Here is a 25397-nt window from a genome sequence, read left to right on the forward strand (position 1 = left end):
CATATCTGAACATAATATTGCTGAGCTGAAGAAATAATTGACCAGTGAGGAGTAGGCTCGCCGTAGCGCTGACTCGGCCTTGGAGGGCGCAGAGAGGCAAGCCGAGGACTAGAGGAGGCATCTGCGCAAGGTAATTGATGAATTGACTGCTGCCAGGGAGCAAATGGCAGCCCTTAAAAAACAACTAGAGGAAACCCAAAGGCTAAAGGATCAAGCTGAGAAGGCAAGGATTGAGGCCGAGAAGGCAAGGGACGAGGCCGAGCAGAAGGGTTATGACCTTGGAGTAGCTGAGATAGAGGAAACCCTTAGGGCAGAGGTCCCAACAGTGTGCCATATTTACTACGCCCAAAATTAGGATGAAGCTCTTAACCGAGCTGGGGTTGAGGCGTCATCTGAGTTGAGGAAAGCAGAGAATGTGTTTTACCCTTCTGAAATTCGAGCCTCGGATCCTCCTTCCACTCAAGATGATGTGGCTTCTACAACTGTTGATCCAAATCCAGAAGCATTGCCTCAAGATCCTCCTACTTCCAGCCAACAAGGGCCAACAAAAGAAACCGGTGCTTCCCAATTAGTATCCTTGGATAAGGCTGCAGTTGTTCCGAAGGTAGGGGCAGCTTCCTAGGGCTTTCAACAAGACTTGGCTTCTACAGTAATGCCCGCTGAGGGAGCTTCTAAAGACAAGGAGGGAACAACTACCTCGGAAGCAGATAACCCGACCAACAAAACTTCCAAGCTTCAAATTAAGCTGAAAAAATGAGCTTCCTTTTGTAATGTAATTAAAACTTTTGTAAGGGGTTCTGTTTCTGTTTTTTTTTTTTTTTTTTTAGACATATTTTAATGAAGTGGGCACTTTTACTTTTTCGAATTCGTTTGAGTCATTGTTTATTTCATTTTTGTTTTATTCGTTTTGTTACTTTGGTTTTGAGTAGTTTTCATCTTGACTGCCCTTTGTTTATACAAGAGAAAAACATAACTTACATACATTTTTAATTGGCAGTTAAAATGGATGATAACCATTGAGTCTATAACATCACATAGATATATTTTGGATACATATATATCCATTCTAACAAGTTCAAACTTAAGAAAATGTCCAAAAGTTGGATAAAGTTAAGTCTAGAGCACCACAGTATGCTTTAAATGATGCTCACAAGCTTATTGGGATTTATACCTTTACTAGGTAATTAGAAACTCCGTAATCCGAGAATGGGACTTGAAGGTTTACTCCCTTTAAATGCCCAAGTTTGTGTTGCACTAGCATTTTAATAATAAGAGGTTGTATTAGTTTCTATGGAACCTATTTAATGCTCCAATAGACGTCATAGGGTATTAATTTCCACTAAGTTTGTGATCTGAGGAACCTGACATAACTTAGTTTCTGTTTAATACTTCAATAGATGTCATAGGGTATTAATTTCCACTAAGTTTGTGGTCCGAGGAACCTGACATAACTTAGTTTCTGTTTAATACTTCAATAGATGTCATAGGGTATTAATTTCCACTAAGTTTGTGGTCCGAGGAACCTGACATAACTTAGTTTCTATTTAATACTTCAATAGATGTGGAACACATGATGTGTGATTGACATAAATTAAAGGAAGACTAAACAAGATTACTTTTATTAATAATAATACCTCTTCAGATTGTTTACATTCCAAGGATGGAGTACAGCTTTTTCATCTAAGTCTTCCAAATAATAGGCTCCTATTTTGGCCACTGAAGTAATTCGATACGGTGCTTCCCAATTAGGCCCCAATTTTCCGTAGGCTAAATTCTTGGTGGTTCCCAGAACTTTCCTCAGCACCAAATCTCCTACAGCTAATGACCTCAGCTTTACATTGGTGTCGTAACGTTGCTTGAGTTTATGTTGGTAGTAAGCCAGTTGGACCATTGCATTCTCCCTTCGCTCTTCAATCAAGTCTAGAATTTTTTCCAACAACCCATCATTACTATCCGAGGTAAATGCACTAGTTCTTAATGTTGGGAAACCAGTTTCCAGAGGGATTACAGCCTCAGCTCCAAATGTCATTGAAAAAGGGGTCTATCCTGTTGACCGTCGAGGCATTGTTCGATACGTCCAAAGGACATGTGGCAATTCCTCCACCCATTTTCCCTTTGCATCATCCAGCCTCTTCTTAAGTCCATTCACTATAACCTTGTTAACAGCTTCAACTTGCCCATTCCCTTGAGGATAGGCCGAAGTGGAATATCTATTCTTTATCCCTAAGTCAGAACAGTATTGCCTGAAGGCTTTACTATCAAATTAAAGGCCATTATCGGAGATAAGGGTGTGGGGAGTTTCGAATCGAGTAACGATATTCTTCCAGATAAACCTTTTAACATTAACGTCTCTGATGTTAGCCAAAGGTTCAGCTTCGACCCACTTAGTGAAATAATCCATGCAGACCAGCAGATACTTTTTGTTTCCTAATGCTTTAGGAAAAGGACCTACAATATCTAAACCCCACTGAGCAAAAGGCCAAGGGCTGGAAAAAGGATTAAGAATTCCTCCAGGCTGGTGGATGTTTGGAGCAAATCTCTAACATTGGTCACATTTTCTAACATACTCTTGCGCTTCCTTCTGCATATTTGGCCACCAGTATCCTTGAGTAATGGCTCGATGAGATAGGGACCTTCCCCCCGTGTGACTTCCGCAAATTCCTTCATGCAGTTCCTCTAGGAGTGACTCTGACATCTCAGGATGTACACAAAGTAGATACGGCCCAGAAAAAGAACGTTTATACAACTTTTTATCCTCGGACAACCAAAACCGAGGAGCTTTCCTTCGTATTTTCTCAGATTCTGTTTTCTCCTCAAGCAATATATCGCTTTCGAGGAATAGGAGTATGGGGTCCATCCAGCTCGACCCTAAGTTGACTTGATGAATCAGGAGCAAGTCCTTCCTTGTTGAGGTAGGGGTGATAAATCTTCAACAATTATCACCTGAGGCAAATTCCTTGCCGAGGAGGTGGCAAGCGTTGCCAAGGAATCTGCATGGGTGTTCTCACCTCTGGGAACATGTGACAAGTCAAAAGATTCAAACTTTGTTTGTACACGCCTGACTTGACCCAAATACTCTTGCATTCTTGTATCTCGTGCTTCCAGCTCCCCTTTTACTTGGCCGACGATCAGTCTTGAATATGAAAACATTTCCACTGCCTTTCCACCCATTTTCTAGACCATAGTCATTCCCATTAGCAAAGCTTCATATTTCGCTTCGTTGTTCGTAGCTGAGAATCCCAGCCTCTAGGACTTCTCAATGATGATCTTTTCAGGGGATACCAAAACTAGCCCCACCCCTGCTCCCCACTGGTTCACTGTTCCATCCACATATACTTTCCAGGATGGGGAGTCTTGTGTGGAGATTAGGCCAACCGACTTTTTGTGCATGCCATGTTGCTTCATCTCAGCTTCTTCTGGAAGCTCAGGGAACTCAGCTACTAGGTCGGCGAGGACCTGGCCTTTCACAGAGGTGTGAGGCATATACTTGATGTCGAAAGCCCCTAGGATCGTGCCCCACTTAGCGATCCTCCCAGTATAATCTGCGCTCCTAAGTATGGACTTGGGCGGTAACTGAGTTAGAACTACGTAGTGTGTGCCTGGAAATAATGTGGGAGTTTCCGTGTAGCATGCACTACTGCTAAGATGGCCTTTTCCAGTGATAAGTACCGCACCTCGGCTTCATGAAGTGACTTACTTACGTAATAAACCGGTCTTTGGATGCCACTGTCTTCTCGTATTAAGACAAAACTTACTACATGAGAGGCCACTGCCAGGTAGGCAAACAGGACCTCGTCCACCTCAGGACTGGACATGATAGGTGGCCGAGATAGGTATTCTTTTAGCTGCTGAAATGCTATAGCACATTCCTCAGTCCATTCAAATCCTTTCCATTTATGCAATAAAAGGAAAAAGGGTCTGCACCTATTAGCTGACCTAGAGATAAATTGGTTCAAGGCAGCAGTCATTCCTATCAGTTTCTGCACTTTTTTCGGATTTCGAGGTGCTTGTAAGCCGTTAATGGCCTTAATTTGATCTGGGTTCACCTCAATTCCCCTGTGAGTCACCATGTACCCCAAGAACTTTCCGAAACCTACATCAAAGGAACACTTTGAAGCATTCAGTCGTAGCTTGTGCTTTCTCAGAATTCCAAAAATGCTAGTAAGATCCCCCACATGCTCGGACACCACTTTACTCTTCACAACCATATCATCGATATAGATCTCAATGTTCCTGCCCAATTATGGTTTGAACATTTTAGTCATCATTCGTTGATAAGTAGACCCTGCATTTTTCAAACCAAAGGGCATCACTTTATAATAATAGTTTCCAATGGGGGTGACAAAAGCTGTCTTCTCTTGATCCTCCAATGCTAACGGTATTTGGTGATATCCTTGGAAAGCATCTAAAAAGCTCATCTGAGGATGCCTTATTGTTGCATCCACCAACTGGTCTATCCGAGGCATAGGGAAAGGGTCCTTAGGACAGGCCTTATTGAGGTCTGTGATGTCAACACACACTCGCCATTTCCCAGTCTTCTTTTTCACCACCACTATGATGGCCAACCATTGGGGATAAAAAACTTCCTTGATAGCCCCTACATGCTTGAGCTTGGTCACTTCATTTCTGACAGCCTCGGCGTGCTCTTTCCACGAACGCCAAGGTGGTTGTCTCTTCGGGGTGACGGAAGGATTAACATTTAGATGATGACAGATGAAACTTGGGTCTATACCTGGAGCTTCATATGCGCTCCACACGAATACATCAATATTTTCTCTGAGGAATCCAACCAACTGCTCTATTTCCCATAAAGGCAGTTTAGCTCTAATCTGAAAGAACTTCTCCGGATCATCTCCAACGGTTACCCTTTCCAAATCTTCGCATCTTGCCTCGTCAGCTGGTCCGCTGAAGGGTAACGTCGGGGTTTCTGACTACTATAAACCATTATCAGCAGTGGCCGAGGTCTCTACCTCAGACCAATGTTGAATAGCCGCTACCAGACATTGTCGGGCTGCAGCTTGACTTCCTACTATCTCCAGAACCCGATCTCCGGATGGATACTTCATCTTCTAGTGTAGAGTAGAAGAGACAGCCCCTAGGGTATAAAGCCAAGGTTAGCCCATGATGGCCGTGTATGGAGAGTAAGCGTCTACAACGATGAAGTCCACCTCCACCACATCTGTACCGGTCTGCACAGGTAATCTGATCTGACCTTTTGGGACGACCATTCTTCCCTCAAAACTCACCAGAGGAGAACTGTAGGCTGCCAAGTTCTCAGACTTCAAACCTAGTCCCTTATACAAGTCAGGGTACATTATATCAGCAGCACTGCCTTGGTCAATCATCACCCTTTTCATGTCGTACCCGCCAATTCTCAGTGTGACCATAAGAGCATCATCATGGGGCTGTATGGTTCCAACCTTATCCTCATCTGAAAAACCCAAAACCAACGAGATGTCCATCCTGGCTCTCTTAGGCATTGAGCTATACTCCTCGGTTGGAGATCGGGATACCGACATTACCCTGGAAGGACAAGATCCAGTCCTCCCTGGGGTAGCAAAAATAATGTTTATTGTGCCAAGGGGGAGTCTCGAAGAAGCATCTTCCCGCATCTCCGAGCCTGCTTAGCTTATCCGACCACTGGAATGATGCAAGAGTTGCTTCAACTTCCCTTCTCAGACTAGCTGGTCCAAATGGTCCCATAAATTCTTGCAATTCTCAGTTGTTTGTCCATGATCCTGATGATAGTGGCAATAAAGATTCTGGTTGCATCTCATAGGCTCTTCTGCCATCTTTTTTGGCCACTTGAAAAATGGCTCATTCTTGATCTTCTCCAGTACTTGTTGCACTGGCTCTCGAAACACAGCATTAACCGCCTGGGTGTTGGTAAAACCTGATTGCCCAACAAAGTCTTTCCGAGGTCGATTATTGTTGTACCAGTCCGACCTGAAATCCTTTCTCTCCTGAGGGATCACCTTAGCCTTTCCTTTTCTCTACAGTTGATCTTCTTCTACTCTTCTATGCTTGTCAATCCGATCCATCAATTGGCATACACTAGTAACAAGTTTACCAGTTAGAGATTTCCTCAAATCATGCTCGGCTAGAAGACCATCCTTGAAAGTGCTTATGGCCACATCATCGTGCTCTCCCTCTATCTCATTAAACATCTCCCAGTATCTATCCGAATAAGTCTTCAGAGTCTCACCCTCCCACATGAACATAGAAAATAAGGACCCCAAAGGCCGAGGAACCCTGCTGCAAGTAATAAAGCGAGCGCCAAAAGCCCGGGTGAGTTTTTTGAAGGAATCGATAAAGTTAGCCCTTAAACCGTTGAACCACCTCATCGCCACCAGGCCCAAGTTAGATGGAAAGACCTTACACATCAAGGCCTCATCCTTGGAGTGAATAGTCATCCTTTGATTGAAATGGCTAACGTGTTCTACCGAGTCTGTCCGACCATTATAAATGGTGAATGTGGGTTGATGAAATCGCCGAGGAAGGCTCGCATCCTCTATGTTCCGTGTGAAGGGTGATTTAGAAACTTGACTCAGTGCCTTGTACATGGCATCGTTCCCCAAGCCTTTATGAGGTGGGCTTTTGTACCTATGTCGACGGTGTTGCTCCTCTTCATAGGAAAAGGTCTCGCTAGGCAGAGTTCTGGATCTCCGTCTATAACTAGCACCATCTGTCTCTTCAGAGGACGGTTCGGAGCTGGGCAGGGAACGTCTTTGCCGAGTGTGACGCAACTCTCTTTTCAACTCGTCGATTTCACGTTGCATGTCTCTGTCATTCTTTGCATGGGAAACATGACTATTCCCTTGAGACTGACTTTTGCTGGTATGAGTTGTGCGCACACTTCCCTCACGGCCCCCTCTTCGTTCGATGCTCCTGCGCAGGTTGCCATGCTGGGAACCCCTTGACTCTACTTGATGTAGATTAGCATCTATCTGGTGCGGTCCTGCTGCTGCCTGGTGTGGACCTACCTCCTCTATCGTGAACATTGTAACCGAATTTCCTTTAGACTAGATCAAGTAATCCCCACAGATGGCGCCAATTGTAAGGACTGAAATTGGATTGGTCCCAAACAAGATTGGGCTAAAACCCAAGCGGCCCAAACAATAAATTTGTAGAGCGTGGATGGAAGAACTAGATCTATTCCAGAAGAAAAACGATTAGATTTAGTGGTTTCAGACTGTAAAACACAATTCAGATTAGAAAATCTATCCTCGAAATAGTCCAAGTAGTTCATATCATATGGTTTTGTTGAATAAAAATTGTACAAGAGTTACAGTCCTAATCCTTTATTTTTTTCCTCCCTTTCTTTAGTACATCTTTCCATGTTATATATTCCAACCTTGGTGTCGTCCCTACCACACATGTGTAGGTTAGATTCGGAGAACTCATTCCTGTCCCATCTAGCACTTCCCAAAACCATCAACTAGTAGCTGTAAGGCTGCTTGATCACTGTTCAGGCATCACTTCCACATTAATGTAGCCAGAGAGTTGGTTGGGAGTCATTTAATGTGGAGGCAGCAGCTTTTTGAAGATATTTGTTGTCCTTCTCCTTTCTTATCCTTTGTCCGACGTCTAACCCTTAGTGATGATGTAACTCCAAAGTAAGTCTGTGATGATATGGCACTCAGATCGACCTCGGACACATGTTGCCGAGAGGGCTTTTGTCCTCAGACGCCTGTTGGACCTATCTCATATTGTCTCTACTCCTTTCTTCATTTCGTTCTCCTTACAATCTTATCTGGACCTCCTCGGATTGGGCAATAGGCCCAGTTAACACTGTCTTAACAGTACTCCCTAATTAATTGGCCCCCACACTCTTAAATCCTAAAACCCACCTATTTATTTTGGAAGTATCATTTTCATTCCTATGAATAAATGCTCCCATCATAGGGGGAAAAGGACAAGTAGGACAAAATTCTAAAGGAAAAGAAAAGATTTTACTATAAACAATTTAACATCGTTGAAAGCTAAATGATGTTATAGGAGAATGAAAATAGATAGATGTTGGAATACAAAGGATAGAGGATAGTCCTTAAGGTAGAGGGCAATAAAAACAGATAAATATTCTAATCCTCTTGCAGCTACTATATTATTAAAAGGATAGAGGATAGTCCTAATTGTGTTGATGAGATTTTTTTTTAATGAATCATTGTAATGACTTTTTCAAGTTGAATTTAATAGGAAGTCTTTTTTCAAAAAAAAAAAAAAAAAGGAATAGCTTTGGTCAAGCTCCACATTAATATTTCTACAATCATTATAGACTAGTAGTGAATTAGATGACAAAAGAATTCAAATGCTCTCTCTTCAGAGTGAATCAGATGATAATAGGTTCATATAAGGAACTTGGCTAAGTCCAAAATCAATAATCCTCCAACCATGCCCTTCATTTTTAAGGAAACTAGTCGCAAACTCACGCAATGTGTGGGAATAAATAATTATTTTGTAATTGTAATTGTAATATAATGTATAATTTGTTCTCCCTAAAAATTAAACAGTTGCTATTCGGTCCAATTAGGTCTACTTCAGTCCACTTTGGTCCCATTCAGTCCAATTTGGTCCATTCGGTCAATTCGGTCCATTTTGGACAAATTGAGACTTAAATTGATTCTTTTGTAGGTTGCCTTTTCAAGTTTAGCTCAAGAATTCATTGTTTTTTCTTAATTTTTGTGTCAGAAAGTATGAGATTTTATTATATCTGGGCTAAACTCTTTAGTTTTGAATTTAAAAATACAAAAAAATAAACATTAAAAATTAGAAATATGAGCCCTAAAAATGCAATAAAAATGATAAATATTCAAAAGTATTATTTGGTTCACATCGGTCCTATTTGGTCTATGTTGGTCCATTCTGCACACTTTGGTTCTATTCGATTCACATTGGCCCTATTTGGTCCATATTGTCCTATTTGGTCCAATTTTTCCACTTGGTCCTATTCCGTCTTATTTGTTCCTACTCAGATCACATTGGTTCACTCTGTCCTATTCAATTCACTTTGGTCTTATTCAGTCCTCCTTATTCCCATTTGATCCTATTTTGTCCATTCGGTCCACTTTCTTCCATTTGGTCCATTTGTGTTCACTTCAATCCATTTTTGTACACTTGCATACAGGGAAAAGAAATGTTTAAGTTGAGAGTACCGATTCTAAATCCAAATTTATTATATATATATATATATATATATATATATTAAATTCGTAATATTTAAAATTTTAGTCATAGCATTTATTGTTGCTACACTTTTGTTGAGCCACATTAACATAGTATTTCAGTCCCCTTTGATCCGGCTAAATTTAAGTGAAAGTCTTTCTAAACATTAAGCCTATGAATATACAAATCTAATATTTATGGCTCATTTATTTTAACATCATTATTTTTAAATGAATTGAGGTTGATTATACATTCAAGCAAAAAAATAAAAATAAATAAATAAACAAGTGTGTGTGTGTGTGTGTGTGTGTGTGTGTGTAACTGCATTGAATTGACCACATTGGACCGAATAGATCGAAGTGGACTAAATGTACCGGATTGGACCGAATAGACTGAACAGGATTGAATTTACCAAAGTAGACTGAATGGACCAAATTAGACTGAATGGACCGAATAGACCTAACTGGACCGAATTGGCCAAGTGGACCGTATGGACCAAATTGGACCGAATAGACCTAACTGGACCATAGGGACCAAAGTAGACCGAATAGACCTAATTGGACTGTAGGGACCAAATTGGACTGAATAGACCTAATTGGACTGAATTGGCCAAATTGGACCGAATAGACCTAGGTGGACCGTATGGACCAAATTGGACCAAATAGATCAAAGTGGACAGAATGGACCGGATTGGACCGAATGGACCAAACAGAACCGCATTGACCAAAGTAGACCGAAAGGACCGAACTGGACCGAATTGGCCAACGGACCTTACGGACCAAATTGGACCAAATAGACCTAGGTGGACTGAATGGACCATATTGGACCAAATAGACCTAAATAGACTGAATGAACCAAATTGGACCAAATAAACCTTTTTTTTTTTTTTTGAGAAAGAGGACCAAATAAACCTAAGTGGACTATATGGACCTAATAGACCTAACTGGACCGAATTGGCCAAATTGGACTGAATAGACCTAAGTGGACTGTATGGACCTAATAGACCTAACTGGACCGAATTGGCCAAATTGGACCGAATAGACCTAGGTTGACCGTATGGACCAAATTGGACTGAATAGATCTAAGTGGACCGAACAGACCGGAATAGACCAAAGAGGACCGGACTGACCAAAGTAGACTAAATGGGTTTGAATGGACCGAACCAGCTCCGAATTGGATTGAATTGACCGAAGTAGACCAAATTGAATTGAAGTGGACTAAAGTCGACTGAATTGAACTAAAATTGACCAAAGTGGACTGAAGTAGACTGAATCGGACCAAATTGATGAAGTGGACCAAATGCCAATCTGTTATTAGTATATAGCCAAGATTGTGTTTTGATATAAATTCAAATTCTTACTTTCAAAATAATCAACTATTAACCCAACTAAAATCAAACCAAAACTAAAAGAGAGAAAAATAAGCTACTTGGAATGGGAAACTAAAAACTAAAACACCAAAACGTATGAACCCAAAATAGAGTTTTAAAAATCACAATAATTCATCAATATAAAGAAGATTTGTAAGAAAGAATTAAAAAAAAAAATGAAGAGAGAGAGAGAGAGAACAGCCACGTTTTAAGAGAGAATAATAAGAAATTTATGGAAAATAATATGAGAAGAAAAAAAGTAAAATTAAAAATTATTGTAATAAACACCAAATTATCGAAGTCATGTTATGTTATATAATAAAATAGTATTCTATTCTTATATACCATCTTTATATATAGAGCAATAGGATAATATCTATGAAATCAAAGAGAAGAAAAATGATAACAACTTAAAAACATAAGGTCCGAATTTTATTATTATGCTTGATAGCCCTTTGTTGCAGTGCATGCAAAAAGGCAAAATGTACAATTTTGAATAAGTTAGGTTATGAACTTGGGAGGTTATTAGACGCTCAAGTCGACCTAGTTGCATGGATGACCTTCACTCGTGTTATTGTGATAAATTTAAGAAAAAATTTCTAATGAATCTTAACCTGATCACGAGCAAAAGCTCCCATTGGAAGTATTCCACTTTACCTTAGAATATGCCAAGGACAAAACAAAAGAGTGGCGTTAGTGTTTTTATGAACATCGATAGGTTACTGCTGCTCCTCCTGATAATGAGCCACAATAATATTAATTAGTTCCAATCCTTTTGTTGGAGGTGGAAATGCATATGAAATTTTCACGACCCATTATAAACGATATGCAATGTAGATAGCTGTCTATGGGGGAAAAAGAAAAAAGCAATGTTAGAAAGTTTGGACACGATCATTTGACTCGAGTCAAGTCCTTAAATTTAAAAAGTAAAACGCGTTAAATTTGTCATAATTATAAATGGAACGAGTTTCTTGGAAAACATGGACAGATGGACTTTAAAAGATTGGCTTTTTGGTAAGTCCATGGGTACCAAAGGGAAGTTTCTACACACCTGCGTGATAGAACTTTTGCCATAATTGTTGATAAAAATAATACAAAAATTCTACTGCAAAAAGAGTTGGTCATATATTCTCTATTCACAGGCTTGAGACTTAATTTTGCAAACCTTACTTTACTTTTGTACCGATAGTTTGCAATCTCAAACACAACCATGATCATGTTGATCAGAGGAAGCAAGTTTATTCAAATACTTGTATTTTATCTCATTGGGCTTCACTGCATGGAAATGGCGTTGACTGGTGTGGTACCGTGCATGGATAGTGAGCAAGAGGCTCTTCTCAAGATCAAAGAAGGCTTTAAGGATGTTTCAGAACCCTTCTCTTCATGGACTGCAGTAGAAGATTGTTGCAATTGGAGAGGAGTTGGATGTGACAACACAACTGGTCATGTGACCATGCTTGATCTCCACAGTCGAGACCCATCCAGCAAATTGCTAGGTGAGGTAAGTCCTTCTCTGCTTGACTTACCATATTTGAGATCTCTAAACTTGAGCCTCAACCATTTCCAGCAGACTCTAATTCCAGAGTTTATATGTTCTCTTAAATATATCGAACATCTCAACCTATCTAATGCCAATTTTCGAGGAACCATTCCCAGTAGTCTTGGAAACCTCTCACACTTAAAGTCTCTGGATTTGAGTGGAAATGGCCTTTTTTATTTAAAAGCCGAAAACCTCAGTTGGGTTTATGGTCTTTCTTCTTTGGAAGTTCTTGCTCTAGGTGGTGTTGAGATTAGCAATGCAGAGGATTGGCTTGATGCAGTAAATATGCTACCTTCTCTGGTAGAATTGCGTTTATCTTTTGTAAACTTCACAAGCTTCCTCAAAATTTGCATCATGTGAATTTTACTTCTCTTAAAATCCTTGATCTCTCGTTGAATAATTTCAGTTCTACAATACCAGATTGGTTGTTTGACATTGGTCATAGTCTTGTTTACCTTAATCTTTCAAGATGCCAGTTATATGGTGTGATCCCAGATGCTTTCGGTAACTTGACTTCTCTCATCTCTCTTGATCTCTCGGATAATAATCTCGAGGGTCCAATACCATTGACTTTAGGCCTATTTCAAGAGCAAGGCGAGCGTAACAGATCTTCATCACTGAGAAAATTGTATCTTTCTAGCAATGGATTGAATGGATCCTTAGCGCGAAGTCTTGCCCAATTTTCGCAACTGGCTGTCCTGGATGTGGCTATGAATTACATGAAGGGTAGCATCAAAGATGCTCACTTGCAAAAATTCAATAGCTTGCGGGTGTTAGATCTTTCTTCAAACCGGTTAGCATTGAAAGTGAGTTCTAAATGGACTCCACCCTTTCAACTTGAAGCCATAGGTTTGAGGTCTTGCCTTCTAGGCCCGAAATTTCCCCAGTGGCTTCGATCACAAAAGAATTTTTCTGCCATTGATATCTCTAATGCTGGTATTGTAGATGTTGTGCCAGATTGGTTTTGGAACCTTTCTTCCAGGATCATGTATATGAATCTGTCTTTCAATAAGCTCAAAGGACATGTGCCCGATTTTTCATCGCAGCACCAACTATCAGAACAAGATTTGACTGGCAATAACTTTTCGAGCCCCCTGCCTCGCTTCTCGGCCAACACAAGGATATTACTTTTAGCTAAAAATTCATTTTTTGGACATATTTCGAACTTGTGTGGAATATTGTCTATAAATAACTCCCTGAATTATTTGGATCTATCTTCAAATAATTTATGGGGTGAGATTCCAGACTGTTGGAAATATGGACACAATCTGATCGCTCTAAACTTAGCTAATAATAATCTTTCCGGACAAATTCCCTACTCAATGGGCCAATTAATACGTCTTAACACGTTGCGATTGGAGAACAATATTTTGTCAGGGGAAGTGCCTTTAGCATTGAAGACTTGCACTGAGTTGACTGCTTTGTATCTTGCGAATAACAGGCTCTTGGGTAACGTACCAACATGGATTAGTGAAAATTTACAAAAGCTGAAATTTCTTTCATTACGTTCTAATTCATTCAGTGGAAATATTCCCATGCAATTGTGTCAACTGCAACATTTGAATTTTTTGGATCTTTCGTCAAATAATTTATCGGGAGCTATTCCACCATGCGCGTTTCCTAGCATGGTGATTGCTTTGGTAGACACTAATCCCGACATGAGTTATCCATATATGGCATATTCTGACAGTGTCAAACTCACATTCAACTCCAGGGAATTTATTAGACATCGTAATTTTCACTACTTATTTTCTAACATTCTTGACCTTTCATCTAATAACTTGTCAGGAAAGATTCCCACGGAAGTAATGAGCCTTTACGGATTGATAGTTTTGAATTTGTCAAGAAATCATCTAGTTGGACCTATCCCACCAAACATTGGTGAAATGGCAAATTTAGAGGCTCTTGATTTATCAAGGAACCACCTTTCATGCACTATGCCAGCTAGCATGACAAATCTATCCTTCCTATCGTATTTGAACATATCACATAACAGTTTGTCAGGGAAAATTCCATTGTCTACCCAGTTACAATCATTTTCCGGCCAAGCCTTTATAGGGAATCCTCAACTTTGTGGGCCTCCACTTTCAGACAATTGCTCGAGCAATGAATCATTTGGAGATCCACATTGTAGCATTGAAGAAGGAGATGATGAAAAGCAAAGCATTCAAAAACAAGAGCAGCATGACTTCAAAATACCTTCATTTTATTTAAGCATGGGACTTGGATTTATTGTGGGGTATTGTGGATTTTGGGGCTCTTTACTGCTGAATAAATCTTGGAGGTATGCTTATTTCCGCTTCTTGGGCAACATGAATGACAAAATTTATGTGATGGTAGTAGTTGGAGCAGCCAAATTGAAAAGGAAGTTTCAACACCAACAAGCTCCCAAGTAAAGGGTCCTCAATAATTATGTTCAATAATCACCTTTGCGAGTACCTGCTTTATGTCTTTCTGTATTATAAGTGTTGAATAAATTGTACTATGTTGGAATATGCTTCCCATGCTTGCATTGTCATAACTTCTTCTGTCAAATGAAGGATGTTTTAAAATTTAAATCAAAGTAATTTGCAGCAAACTAGAATGACAATGGCATTAACTCCATTTCAAGAATCAAGGTAAAAGCAGATTGCGAGGATATTTTTCGTAACCCTAATTCAGGTACTATTCCTTCTCCACATGTGATTTTGTATTAAGCTTAGATAAATTTACATTGATCTCTGCTCTTATATATGAGAAACAAAGCCAATAGAGAGATTAACTAACAAACTAGCTAAATCCTAACGGAAATCCAACGGCTAATACACGTGTCAAAACAGAAAAACTGACTCACTAACCTAACTAAACCAATAACATATTTACACGTGGAACTATAGTAAACAACTAAACTAATATGTTACAATACGGCTTGTAGTTTGTTGTAAGTAATAAACCAACTAATGTAGCTTATGCAGAAACTACCAGTTATGAACAATGAACTTCATTCCAAATATTGGGAAAGAGAACAAAATTAAAAAACTGGAAACAAACAAAGAAACTATTTTACCAGAATCCCTACTTCCCGTTGTAAAAAATACTCAAATTTTCTTCAGTGTCCAGGTTCTAGACAAAGTTCTTTGAATATGATAAAATGTTCTGGTATAAACATTATTTGTAGTTCTCCATTAATTTTGATGACCACTGCCCTAGGCATCCATATAAATAAAGGCTCTTGGAAATTCTCCATGTCAATGGGCTCGTTAGCACCAAGTAGGAAGCACAAACACACACTAACGGGCATACTACTTGACCATTTCCTGTTAGTTATACTTAACATAAATAAGATGGAGGGATCAATTTAGATAACTCTTAAACCTCAAGGATTGATAATACAAAATTGGTAGTACAGTCAGTTTGCAACTAATCCAAATCCCAAATAATCTTTTTGCACTTTGACCTTTAATTTGAGGTGGAAAAAAAAAAAAACAAAAACCTTTTACAGATTAACATTTCTTCTCTGCTCGTAGAAGCTTCCCTCTCAAAAGTGGGAAATAACTTTTACAGTTTTGGAGCAAGAGAGAAAAAATAAGAGTAAAGATGAGTTTGCGACAAACATGAGGATTTTTTTAGAAAATAACAATAAAATTCAAACAATATCATTAGTTAGGAAACGTTTGAAACTAATTTGGAATATAACAACTCGAGTTCAGTATCCACGATTTGTGTGCTATAAAATCGAGTATGGTGTACTCGATTTCCCTATTTTGCACTGTCCCCAGGTGGGTCTGATATGCCAGAAATCGAGTTCGTAGGAGTCGTTTTGTAAGAGTAGAAAACGAGATTAATAAACTCGGTTTATATTCTTGTAAACCGAGTTTATTAAAGTTAATTTTTATAGGTACAAATCGAGTTTAATTAACTCGTTTTGTATGACTGGAAAACGAGTTCAATGAACTCGGTTTCCATTCTTGTAAACCGAGTTCATTGAACTCGGTTTGTTTTCAAAAAAAAAAAAACCACGTGTCAACCATCGCAGACAGCCAAACACAAAAAAAAAAACTAAGTTCAAACATTTCCCTCTCACTCCTGACTGCACTCGTCTCTGCCCTCTCACTCTCACTCTCTCTCTCTCTCTCACGAGACGTCTCTCTCTCACTCTCACACTCTCTCCGAGCCTGCCGCTCCTTCGCCGGCACCGTCGCCGTCTCACTCTCAGTCTAGACCCTCTCACTCTCACTCTCAGTCTCTCTCTCTCTCACTCTCACACTCTCTCCGAGCCTGTCGCTCCTTCGCCGGCACCGTCGCCGTCGCTGGCTCTCTCGCTTCCGTCGCCGTCGCTGCCTTTCGCTTCCGTCGGTCTGTCTCCGCCTCGCATCTTTCTCCCTCAGTGGTTGGCGAAGTACCTCACAAAAAAGTAAGGACTCTCTCTTTTTTTCTGGGTTTATTTGGTGCCGTGCGCTCACTGCAAGGCCATTCTCAATGTCCCTCATGGCTTGGCCAGGTTCACTTGCCCTCAGTGCAACGTTGACCTCGCTGTCGATTTGTCCAAGCTCAAGCAGTTCTATCAGCCTCGCCAGACTCCGCCTCCGCCTCCGCCTCCCGAGGAAATCAACGAGGTTTTGCTTCTTTTCTCACTGTGAATTTCATTCAATTGATTAGGTTTTGTGACTGTCTTGTTTGCTACTAGTGCCAGTGCTAGTGTTACTATTGGTGGAATTGCTTAAATGATTGAATTGATTACATATATGGTTAATGTTATACGAGTTATTTACGAGGATGAGTTGTATTTGGCGCGAGATGATGTACATTGTTTGATTGATGCAGATTAACATGTATTGCTTTTATGTTTATATTGGTTCTATTTATAATACTACAACAACAACAACAAAGCCAAGTATAGAGGTTTTTCTTAAAGGATTGAATTGGTTACATATATGGTTATAATGTTAGAGTTATTGACGAGGATGAGTTGTGTTTGTTGTGGGAGGATGTACATTGTTTGATCGATACGGATAAGAATTTAGGATTCATTTATTTTTAATTGAAACGTTACTGATATTGTTTGAAAGATAAGAGAAGTCATCATAAGGGAGGTTCTTACTCTCTCTCTCCGCATGCATTGTACTTGATATTTGGGGGTGCAGAGTTTGCTGCCATATCTCTGCTGTGAGGCAAACAATGCCCTTCTGAATATTACTATATATATTATAAACCATGATTATTTTTTTTAATATAATAGACTATAGTAATTTTACAACACCAAATTTCATTGGGTTCATTATATATATCACCCACAATTTACAATATTAAAAATGTAACAATTTAGGCTAGCTATAATCGGTGGACTTTGGACCTTTAAACCCTTTCTGTCTAGTAGGAATCGGTAACTGAAAGATTGATGATACATTGATTAAACAGGCTTTGACCATAATAAAAACGTGTGTCTAGTTAATGATCAAAGGGGAGAAAGTTAAAGTTATTTGTACAAAGCCATAATGCATTGTCATGGGGTGTCCTCGCATTGTCATATGTGATGTATGCAATGTTTGTGAAATTGCCAGTCAAATTAACGATTATAATCATGATCTGATGAGGAAGGAGAAGAATAATGAAACTTTCATTACCTAATCATTACTTTGATTTCTTACTGCATTATTTTCCCATTTGGGTTAGTGTCCTTTTTATCTTTTTTATGTCTGCATCAGCATTATGGAAGAATTGTCACGAAAATTGATTGGTATTTTCAACTGCATTTCTGCTCTACTTTTAGCTTTAGCTTTAGTATTTTTTTTTTTTTTTTTTTAAGAATTGAACTATTATAATAAGTGGGAAGGGGGGTTTAGATCAAAATTACAAAACTCTTGAACTTTTAACTTTGTTTGGCATAACTTTGTATTCACCTAAAAGAAGAGAAAAATTCAAAGATTAGCATTCACATAAAAATCCTATCATTAATAGGCTCTTGTGAACTTAGGTCTTTATGTGTGGGCTTTGATTTAATTTATTTAGGGTCCTATAAGAGTGAGCTCTATGAGTGTCTTATTGTACTCAAACAAGTTAGAGTTAATTAATAAAACTATTGAGTATTTTGAGTATTGAAGCACATTGGCCATAGGTCAGCCCACATTTAAGAATTGTATCTTAGAGTTTTGAAGCTTCCAATATAAGCATTCAACATGGAGAAGCCAGTTGGATCGGTTGACAGTAAAGAGAGCTGACTGATTCATGGCCCTAATCGGATTAACTGCACTTCCAAACCTAGGAGTTAGCTGCTTCTGAATGATAGAGTTGGCTCCATGAGATGCATATCAATTCCTCACTAATGCACAATTTCATTGTAATTTTGCTAGACTGCCCATTAAGCTTGAGATGCTTACAGCTCATAACCTTCTGCTCATAAGCACTATTAAATGCTTATTTTCATTTTCTGACTATCTTTCTACTTGCATAAGACTGACTTGAAATTGGAACTTTCCTATTAATGCTTGTCTTGTAATCTAATGGAAAAAAGTGTGACTCGTAACTACTTTGAAGATTTAGTTTGAGCTTTAAAGAATTGGCTATAAAATGCGGATAGAGGATCCTAAACGATAGAAAGATAATTTTAACCTCGAAAACTTAAGGAATAAAAACATCTCTTTAATCTTGGTTTTCTGTTAGGCATTGAACGAGAGGGCAGAGATTTTCTTTATACATATTTATATGTAAAGAATCTATTGATAGATTTCTCATCATTTGGAAATTAAAAAATTACGTTATTAACTGCTCATACAAGTGTAAATGGACTTTGCCATTAATGCTCCTCTTTCCAATTAATCGTTTTAGTTCTCAAATCAGCATATTTCCAAGTAATCGTTTTATACCTTGCAGGAATAGGCTTGAAAAGGCTTCACAACATAAGTTTTTAGAGAAGGTAGTTGCATAGTGATATTGCAGGGAATGATTCTACTATGTTGCTGCATTTCAAATCTTGGCTGCCATGTTTGCTTTGTTACCTTTGTTCATTTGCTTTACTATACATTGCTGTTATTGAAGATTTTTTATTTATTTATTTATTTTTTTTTTGTCCTGGTATTTAAAATTTGCATTATATTGTCTTATTTTTAACATCTGGTTCTTCACTTCTTCTGCATAGTTTTCACATGAATCTACACAGGCAATGCTGCAATGTTGAAATGATTTTATGATTTCTTACATTATGTTTGGTAGGATGAAGTGTAGAAATGAGATTTTTCGTACCTACTTGTGTTGGGGTGGTAGGGTAAAGGCTTTGTTCACCATTGTACCCTGGTTTGGATGTTTTGTTGTGAGTTCAGACAATCAATTTTAGAAAGTCTTTTAAGAACCCACCCCACAAACTCCTCCCCCCTTTTTAATTTTTTCAGATCTTTTATGTAGCACGTAACTCTGTAGGGTCCATTTGGTAGGAGGGAAAATAGTAAGGCGAACTACGTGGGTAGCCCAAATTAATCAACGCGGATATGATTTTCCTTCATTCTTTTTGTCACCTTTTGTAAAACTTCATTGTAGCCCAAATTAATTTGATGAGTAAAGAGGACCATCTGCTTGTTGTCAAAATAAACTGAATCATTTTCTTGTTCATCACTTTCCTTGCCAATTTAACATGTGATTATATTACTCTTGACTCCCTAAACTTCGTGCAGTATGGCTGCTATTCCTGCTCAGCTCCCTGATGAGTTTGGTCCTGGGCCCATTAACGATTCGGTGTTAAGGTTTATAAAAACACATCGAGCGTGCGCTGTTTGGGAAGGCAAGGTAAAAATTAAAACCGACCACCTGCTGAATATTCTCTTCTTATCCTTCATAACTGCTTTATTTTTGTTTTTTGGGATCAATAACTACAATCATATATACAAAGGTTATGACATATTGCATCTCATCACCATAGTTCTATCATGTGCAGGATCCAGGGCCACTGAAATGCCGCGGTCGTAATGACGAGTTCTGAAAACGACGCCGGATAGTGGTGGATGATCGTATCGTCGACATTGTGAAGAGAGTTGGATTAGAGGGGCTGTATAGGACCCCAGGTAGAGAGATTGATCATAACCTGATCACGGCCTTCGTTGAGCGATGGCGGCCTGAAACCCACACCTTCCACCTGCCCCATGGTGAGACAACGATCACATTACAAGATGTGGAGGTTCTTTTCGGGATTCCAATCGATGGTGAGGCAATTGTTGGAACAACTGACTTGAAATGGAAGGATGAATGTCGGAGTCTGCTTGGAATTGCTACTAATAGCACCACGCTTAAAGGACAAAGGATCCAAATTAAGAAGCTACTAGAAAAAATTGACGAAGGGTTGCCCGATGATGCAACAGAGGTGGTTGTGCATCAATATGCACGGTGTTATATCCTAGCACTCCTGGCAGACACAATTTTCGCCGACAAGTCTGGTGATAGGGTGCATACGATGTGGTTGCAGATGCTGAGGAACCTTCGAAATCCACCTCAGTACAGTTGGGGGAGCGCTTGCCTTGCATGGCTGTACAGACAGTTATGCAGGGCAACCGACAGAGGTGCTAGTCAGATTGGTGGGGCCTTGTTGCTAGTTCAGTATTGGGCATGGGTCAGATTCCCTTTTTTGTGCCCAAGGATGGACCTCCCACCAGATGGTGCATATGGCCCACCATTTGCACCTTCTCCATTGTCTATTAAGTAAGTCTCTTCCTTGACCGATTCTCTCTATTGGAAATAGATCCATAATTTTAAACACATTGTTAGACATAGAAAATTAAATTTTAACCTTGATATTCTTTAAATTTTGACTGATTAATAGCTGAGTAATAGCTCCACAAATCATATGTTTAGATAACCATTTATTAGTATAAACTTAGTGGTATGTACTGTTAAATTTACGATTGCCCATCATTTATTGTTGTTGATTATTTCATATTCTCAATTCCAAGTATTGACTCCCTCTTTCGCAATTGTAGGACTGTGTGGGTTGTGAACACCTTGAATAGCCCCGCCGAAATCTGTTTGGTCCGGTACCGTCAGCTTTTAGATTGTATGCATCCAAAGCAGGTACCAAAATTGTGTTTATTCTATTGTTTATGACTATTGTATTTATAAATGTAAAAAAGCTCATAGATATGGAACATTGCATAATGTGCTGCCCTTTGATTTGATTATTTCAGGTGGTGTGGCAACCATATGAAGCTAAATTAGCCCACCTGCCTGCGTTTTGTGTCGCCGGAAGGGATGTATGGACAGCGAGGGTACCGCTTGTATGTTTCTGGCTAGTAGAGAAACATACACCGGACCGTGTTGTTCGTCAGTTCGGGAAGGTACAAGAACCCCCCCTATATGTTGATACTGACGAAGCCCTTCATGCCATAGACCTGAGGGGGAAGATGGAGGTGAATTGGAGGGACAGACATTATGGCCATATCCGAGTATGGGATAGTCGAGCACGATCTCCATGTCCTGGAGCACAACTAGAGGGTGATATATCGCCTGCTCATCCATACTTCGATTGGTACGATAGGGTGACTTGGAGGTTCGTCGACCACACTTCGGCTTCACTTATTATTATGGTAATTGCTTCGACCTTTCTTTTCAATTTTTGTTGCGTATCAAGAACTTCAGTATGATGTACTAATGGTATTTATTTACTTTCAGGTTGCCAGTCACAAGAAGTTGTTGAAACTTTATACAGTAGGCAGTCATGAGTACAAGCATATTTCAGCTGTACTTAAGACAGTGGAACGCCTTCACCGTATAACTGCTCGACTTCCGTTGGAAGATATCGATGGGGCAAATCCAGAAGCGCCAGAAGATACTGGACGACCAAGCACAAGCTCAACTCATGCCAGCCATAGCCATGGTCAGCGTGCTGCATCCCATCAGGTCGTCAGTAGGGCAGATCTCCCTCCACCCCCACGTGCATCTCCTGCCCCAGAGTTCCCTCCACCTCCACATGCATCTCCTTCCCCAGAGATCCCTCCACGTACTGCTCATGCAGTTTCTGACCTAGAGATCTCTCTACCCACTGCTCATGCATCTTTTCACCCCGAGATCCCTTCACACACCTCACATACATTTTTTGATCCTGCTCATCTTTCATTTACTCCACCATCCTTTGATCTAGGCCCTGATTTCAGTCAAACCCCTCCTGTCATGCACACGCAATCCCCCTCGTACAGCATTGGTCATACAGACCATGTACCACCCCATAGTCACTCCATGTCATTCATGCCCACTCCTAGACTGCATATAGATCCCATGACTACGGGCACTCACATTTCATTTGCTACACCATCCTCCCCCGCAGTTGTTGGGAGTCAAGCAAAACAGCCAGCTGTGTATGTTGAGAATGAGCAGGTTGTTGGGTTACAGTCACCCCCACAAGGTCGACCTAAACGTACAATAAAAGCACCTCCTTGTGGGACAGGTGGTCACAAAGCAGGACACAACGTTGGCCCCACAGTATGACAAATCATTTAATGTAATGAATATCGAGTAACTACTGTTATGGTTGGTATTGGAATTCATGTAATCCATTGTTTGGTTGTAACTTCATCTTTGCAGCATCGTGAGGAGCCTCACGAAGGAGATGCAGTACCCCCTCCCCCACATACCAGACACTATACGAGACAGCATAAGCGTAAAATGCATTAAGATTAGCATCCCATAGAGATTGTTGATCTTTCATTTTGTGGAAGTGTGTCAAAAATTGGTGGATTAACTTTTGATGAGGTAAGGAAAACTTAAATGAAGCCCTTGGTCTTGTGATTGAATATATTTTCCTTTATATTGGCTTTAGATAAAGGAATTCATATTTTACGGAAAATCTAAAATGATGGGGTTTATCGTTCCATTATTAAAACTCCCACCAAGTGGTAATTGTTTGCATGGGTTTTTAGTTGAAACTGTTTGAACTGCAAGTGGAGAGGAGTTGATCCTTTTTATTTATATTTACAAAAAAAAAACGATTTATGAAATGAGTTTATTGTGGTTTTCGTTGGTCAATGGACCGTTTGTGCTTTTTCCATAGATTTTTTAGTTATAGGAATAACGGAATCACAACTTATACCATTCCTTTTGAATTAGGAACTCAACTTTGAAGTCTGGTCTTTCTGCCTCTAAATGTGCTAACAAAATTGTCATCATTATTGGTTAATACACAATGACAAATGCTACCTAATTCTGTGTTTTTGGGTGCTTCAATATGCCTTCTGCTGATTTAAAACTATCAAGATTCCTATGTGTACAAAATGAGTGAATTGATTGGAATTTGCTAAATACTTTGATAGTCCTCTTTCATGGAAATTAATACTCTTGAGTCTTGACTAAACTTTACTTTGGACAGCCTAATTGAAATATCTCTTGGGAAATTTGTTGATGAGAATAAAGTTAAACTGCTGAAAGACAAAGGTTTACCACTAGAAGGCTGTGTTGTTGTTGCTGGGCGCACAGACAAAGGGGTCACAGCTCTTCAACAAAATTGTGCTTTTTGTATGTTATTACTTCTTTTTTTTTTGATAAGTATGTTATTACTTCATATCCCTAATTGTTGTATATTGGCTACTTGAACATGTAACTTTTGGCCATGATGTTATTATTTAAACATTTATAAAGGTGGCTATGCTCTGATGGCTGTTTGCTTAACACACTCCACTTTCTATTTAGGTATGAACTATGATGCTATCATTGTGTGGAGTAAAAGAAGCTAAGAGTGGAGTTCTTGTAGTCTTGCCCTAAAGACATATGTTAGTTTGAGAATTTTTCTTAACTTTTTTGCTATTGTTACTGAGGTCCATATTCAGTTACATGTACAAATTCCAATTGTCTAGTGGAAATGCCCTTATTTAGAATGATAGATGCTGTTATCTCTATGATTGTGATATATAACTGCAAGAATGTTTTTAAATTGGTTTGACTTCATTATAAGGTTTTGAGAGGAAATTGTAGATTTGGACTGTATTCAATGTTACGTATGAACTCATCAATTATAAGATCTCAAAGGCTTTATGTAAAAGTAACAAGGTAGCTAGGATATAAACATTGTTGTATGAGCTCAATGAAGTGCAACACACACACACACACACACATAAACTTCATGCATTTGGACATTGCTTCAAGTGAGGTAGTGCTGGTTGGCTGTATGCTCTAATGCTTTATATACAGAACATGGGAAAGGTGTTGATATGGCTTGGGACTATTCTAGTATATTAGTCCAAGCATTGTACCACTTGGACATAATGTTTAAAGTTTATTGGTTCTCTATCCTGTTTAAAGTTTGACACTTGTTCCATTTTATCCATCTGGCGTGTGATAATTGCTGACCTTATAATTGTTATATCTAGCTACTTGGAGAAGGGATATAAAACCTCGGGATATAGGGGAGGCCATCAACAGTGCAGTGCCAGGAAAACTTAAGGTCATATCCATTTCAGCAGCATTTTTGTAGGTTATTGACTAGGAAAATGACTTCTTTTGAAGCATTTTTGGTCATCCCTTTGATGTTAATGTTATTGAATAGGAAAGTAACTTCTTTTAAGCTTCTTTGGCCATGTGTGCAGCCATGTTACATGGGAATTTTGGATAAGTATTAATTTTCTTTAGGGTAAATATCAAGCAATTTATTTCGTAAGTCAATTAGGGGTAATTGTTCTCCTACCTGAAAGTTGCTTCCTTAGATTATGGCTACTTTTGAGATATGTAGTTACTACTTTTGATTGTTTGTCAATAGTACTGTTTTACCTGAAAGCTTATAGAACATCATATTGGATCATTGCACATATCTTTTGATGCGAACTCATTGCAAAATAAATTTTCTTAAGTGGCTTTTATATAGTTTTCAATACCAAGTGACAATTTACAAGGAAGGACAAGGGTCTGTTGCCTTTTTTTGGTAATGTAATAGTCTGTGGCTTAATTAAAAGAAAAAAAAATGTTAATTTGTTATTATAAAATTTAGGTATGATTATCAAAATAGATCATTATGGTGTATATTGCAAAGCTGTTTATACTGATTTTTAAACAATCAATGCACATTAATAACAAAGTATCTGAAAATGAAAATTTAAATATATATATAAACAAAGTATCACATAAATATTTAGACATGCATGGCATGCCTGTATAATGACAACACCAGTCTTGTGTTGCTCTGTTGTTAGAAAGCCTAAAACTCTGGAAAGTTTGATTGCCTATGGGTTTTGTTTTGCACCTTCTTCCCTCTATTTGCCTGGTTTTCTGGAAATATATTGGATTTTTTTTTTATTTACTATTAGCAAACAGTGACTCATTAACTAACAAATTTCGTTGCTCTCCTAATGAAGGTTCGACAACTCCAAATAGAATCAAGCTTAAAGT

General features: G+C 39.0%; 2 protein-coding genes across 4 annotated transcripts; both read left to right on the forward strand.

Moving 5' to 3' along the window:
- Positions 1-11816: 11816 nt before the first annotated feature.
- LOC126705125 (receptor-like protein EIX2) lies at positions 11817-14467 on the forward strand. Its single transcript, XM_050404070.1, has 2 exons — positions 11817-12427; positions 12478-14467. The coding sequence occupies exons 1-2, from the start codon at positions 11817-11819 to the stop codon at positions 14465-14467; spliced, it is 2601 nt and encodes an 866-aa protein (XP_050260027.1).
- A 1844-nt stretch (positions 14468-16311) lies between these two features.
- On the forward strand, positions 16312-24492 carry LOC126706454 (uncharacterized). 3 transcript variants are annotated; one of them, XM_050405933.1, is made up of 10 exons: positions 16312-16464; positions 16552-16666; positions 19715-19826; positions 19975-20732; positions 21011-21101; positions 21215-21613; positions 21699-22505; positions 22608-22775; positions 23389-23534; positions 24386-24492. In XM_050405933.1, the coding sequence occupies exons 4-8, from the start codon at positions 20488-20490 to the stop codon at positions 22695-22697; spliced, it is 1632 nt and encodes a 543-aa protein (XP_050261890.1). In that variant the 5' UTR covers positions 16312-16464; positions 16552-16666; positions 19715-19826; positions 19975-20487; the 3' UTR covers positions 22698-22775; positions 23389-23534; positions 24386-24492. The 3 variants fall into 3 exon arrangements, with proteins under 3 accessions (XP_050261890.1, XP_050261888.1, XP_050261891.1); XM_050405931.1 differs by lacking the exon at positions 16312-16464 and having other exon boundaries at positions 16501-16666; XM_050405934.1 differs by lacking the exons at positions 16312-16464; positions 24386-24492 and adding an exon at positions 23709-24225 and having other exon boundaries at positions 16501-16666.
- The last annotated feature ends 905 nt before the right edge of the window (positions 24493-25397 follow it).

The sequence above is a fragment of the Quercus robur genome, chromosome 11 (assembly GCF_932294415.1).
Source record: "Quercus robur chromosome 11, dhQueRobu3.1, whole genome shotgun sequence".
Classification (NCBI taxonomy): Eukaryota; Viridiplantae; Streptophyta; class Magnoliopsida; order Fagales; family Fagaceae; genus Quercus; species Quercus robur.

Excerpts from the sequence above, each read along its gene's own strand:
- LOC126705125 (XM_050404070.1), top strand. The coding sequence starts at position 11,817 with ATGGCGTTGACTGGTGTGGTACCGTGCATGGATAGTGAGCAAGAGGCT. Across the intron at positions 12,428-12,477 it reads TTCCTCAAAATTTGCATCAT|TTCTACAATACCAGATTGGT; the intron begins GTGAATTTTACT and ends GAATAATTTCAG.
- LOC126706454 (XM_050405933.1), top strand. The coding sequence starts at position 20,488 with ATGTGGTTGCAGATGCTGAGGAACCTTCGAAATCCACCTCAGTACAGT. Across the intron at positions 21,102-21,214 it reads ATTGTATGCATCCAAAGCAG|GTGGTGTGGCAACCATATGA; the intron begins GTACCAAAATTG and ends TGATTATTTCAG. Across the intron at positions 21,614-21,698 it reads CGGCTTCACTTATTATTATG|GTTGCCAGTCACAAGAAGTT; the intron begins GTAATTGCTTCG and ends ATTTACTTTCAG.